At 39.1% G+C, this 3235-nt stretch overlaps 1 protein-coding gene across 1 annotated transcript; it reads right to left on the reverse strand.

Annotated features, from left to right (window-relative positions):
• Positions 1 to 247: 247 nt before the first annotated feature.
• LOC138880355 (putative late blight resistance protein homolog R1B-16) lies at positions 248 to 2259 on the reverse strand. The gene is made up of 2 exons (XM_070160324.1): positions 1728 to 2259; positions 248 to 1646 (listed from the first exon to the last, which is right to left on the reverse strand). Exons 1-2 carry the CDS (start codon positions 2054 to 2056, stop codon positions 470 to 472), a joined length of 1506 nt encoding a protein of 501 aa, XP_070016425.1. The 5' UTR covers positions 2057 to 2259; the 3' UTR covers positions 248 to 469.
• Between the last annotated feature and the right edge of the window lie 976 nt (positions 2260 to 3235).

The following is a 3235-nucleotide window of genomic DNA, read 5'->3' on the forward strand; positions in this document are numbered from 1 at the left end:
ATAGCTGACGACACAAATCAAGATTATTTCCTTTCTGATGTAGAAGATCAGACTAAGCTGCAACTACAGAGCATACTCAGACAGAACCTTGACTCAGTTACCAAGATAAATCTTTTCTGATGTGGAAGATCAGACTATGCTGCAACCACAGAGCATACTTAGACAGTACCTTGGCTCTGATACCAATTGTTGCGGAAGCCAAATGTATATAGTGTGAATAAGTCACAACTACTATACCAAAAATTATGACAGCCACCAAATAATAAATAAGACAATAAAACAACAATAAAGGAAACACCAGAATTTACGAGGTTCGGCTAATTTTGCCTACTCCTCGGACACAACCAAATATTTTATTCCACTCCAAAAATACAAGTGAAATAATACTAAAGAGAGAAGATACAAATGCCTTAAACAGATGAGAAGGCAAATGAGAGGTGTGTTTCAATCCTAAACATTAGGCCTTCTTTTATAGGGGAAAAATCCCCCCAAACTTAACTCCCAACCAATGTGGGACTTTGGCATTTTGCCAAACTTCAACATCATTTACCATATCTTTACGTTGTGTTGTTTGAATTTCTTGGGCTGAATTGGCAACAGACCAGTTGCACCAGTTTACCTCAATGCTTTTTAGAGATACAACATCATCAAAATGAGAAGGGATTTTCTCAAGATGCTTACATTTCGTTAAAACCAAATGTTCAAGCTTAGGAAAAGCATCATAAGAGACAGACCATTGTGCAACTTTGAGGTTATCCAGTTTTAAATATTTGAGTTCAGGGAAGTCTGAATCTTTCACTTCCCAGTGATCCCCTTCAAAAGCTCTGAGAGATAACTTAAGAATCACCAAGTTGGGCAGTTCTGCAATGGTCGAAATTTGGTTCCAAGGTAAACGAAACTTGGACAAAGTCAATTCCCTTAGTTGCGAGGGGAAATTGAACTTGTGAGGAAGTTTAGCTGGATAGCTGTTGGAAACCAGCTTGAGGGACTCAAGGTGGCTTAGAAACTCTAATCTGGGAAAACGAACGCACCTACCCATCACTTTCCTTGAATAACCAAATGTCCCCGAAAATATGCAACTCAACTTTCTCAGTTTTGGCATCTTCCTCAAAATCTTCTCTGCATCTTCACCATAAGAGAGCCGTGGAGTAGAAACGGTTTCCAAATTAGTTAATTGAGAGTGAGAAAGGGATTCATCCATGTTCTCATGCAAACCAAATGAAACCCGATGGTTTACATGTATATGCCTCAATTTCACCATCTTTAGAAGTGAACAAGGTAAAATCATCTCGCCTCCCAATCCTCTAACCACAAAAGTCTCAAGATTCCCAAGCTTAGCTATAGATGAAGGAATTGAATTTGCATCAGTTTGAGCAGCGAAGTACCTCATCTGAATTAGATATTGTATTTCACTGGGAAAAGTACCACCAATGTTGAAAGATTCTAAATCCAACACTTTAACAAGTTTGAAACTGTCAAAGATGAAGGAGATATCACGCGGCCATAACAAGTTATCCAGATCAATTGCATTGAATAGTAAAGCGCGGATATTTGAGCGAGATGGCCGCCACAAATCGATTTCATCTTGGTAAGAGTGAACAAACAGTCGGTATTCCTCCAGCTGTTCAGGGAACACATCCTCTCCACTGAGCCAGATAAAAGAAAACACATGAAAATTAGAGTTGGGATAAACATAATACAATTATATTAGTATAGTTACTTTTTACCTATTGATCTGGAGAAGGAAATTCTCTAGTTTGGCCTTTTCCATGCAGAATTTATGCAACAAATCATGAACGCGGCACGTTTTCACCTTGGTATTGGGTCTCTTCTCCATGCCCATTACTAGATTTCTACGAATAAGATCTTCCAAGAAACCTTGTGCGGCATCATCTTGTCTTTTTTCCTTGTTTGCTGGTACAAACCCTTCGGCTTCCCACAACCGAGTCAATTTTGAGACATGAATATCCTTGCCCTGCAAAAATCCTCCAAAATAGAGAAAACAAGGCTTAAGATAGTGTGGTAAATTCTTGTAACTGAATCCAATTATAGACATGCTCTCTTCTAAGCTGCCAATGCTCTGGGAACCTAGACTTTCTTCTACTACTTTCCACAAATCTAGTTTCTTCTTTTTTCTGTTTCAGAACACCAGCTACTAACACCACTGAGAGAGGCAACCCTCTACAACGCCTTGCTATCTGAGATCCCACATCTGCAAGTTCAGGTGGACAGGTCTCCCCTTGAAATACCTCTTTCTGTAACAATGTCTTGTTGTTACTCCTGTATTTGTAAAATAATGATTATGGAAATTAAAACGTTTGCTTATTAACGTAAATATAAATGATATAAATGAAACACAAATTAATTCGAGCCCACTGAATTCACAGTGTTTCCTTAAGGAATTTAATCCCCTCTTAGTACCCAAGGTTATGGATTATTTCCTCCTAGGATAGAACGAATTACACACTGGTGTAGCGGTACTTCAAACCCCAATGTTTCAGCGAACACAAAGTTCGGTAGCAAATCACACTTACTGTTGCTTTCTTAGTAGTTTAAGACAATGCAGAACAAGGGAGGAGAAGTCAGAAATTCGTATGGAAAATCTGAGAGGAAGGAGTGCAAAGTATAGCTAACGTTGAGTTTTTGGTGAAGAGAAGATCAATTGCTCTCAAGTTTTCAGTGTGTCTTCAATAGGCTGCTTGCACCCTCTATTTATAGTGCAATTAGCTGCTAAAAATGGATCCGCTGCCACTCATGAAGTGGAGCACTTGGCCATGGTGGACAGAGCACCAGACAGTTTACTAATGGAGCAATCAATATGGCAATGGTGGCTGGAGCACTACTCATGGTGGAATAAGCACTTGCTCATTAATATTCACGGATTGGAAAACATCCATTACAAACACGGATAATATTACGTTAATATTCACTATTAACAAATAAATTTGGTCCAAAAAGTCAATCAATCAATCGATCATTTGACCAAATCCAAATCCAAATCCAAATCCGAAACTGAAGCCGTAGCCATAGCCGAAGCCGAGCCGAGCGAGCGACGACGACGACGCGAGGCTTGCCTTCTTCTTAACTCTTTAAGAGCTACATGAAGTGCATTTGTATATAAACCCACCAAACTACTTCTCTACCAATGAGGGACAATGTCTCATTAAAAGGAGAGGGAAACTTAAAATTTTACTCAAAATTTTCATTTCCCTCCATTTCCCATTCACCCTCTTTT

Source organism: Nicotiana sylvestris, chromosome 10 (assembly GCF_000393655.2).
Source record: "Nicotiana sylvestris chromosome 10, ASM39365v2, whole genome shotgun sequence".
NCBI lineage: Eukaryota > Viridiplantae > Streptophyta > Magnoliopsida > Solanales > Solanaceae > Nicotiana > Nicotiana sylvestris.

Excerpts from the sequence above, each read along its gene's own strand:
- LOC138880355 (XM_070160324.1), bottom strand. The coding sequence starts at position 2,056 with ATGTCTATAATTGGATTCAGTTACAAGAATTTACCACACTATCTTAAG. Across the intron at positions 1,647-1,727 it reads TTCCTTCTCCAGATCAATAG|TGGAGAGGATGTGTTCCCTG; the intron begins GTAAAAAGTAAC and ends TATCTGGCTCAG.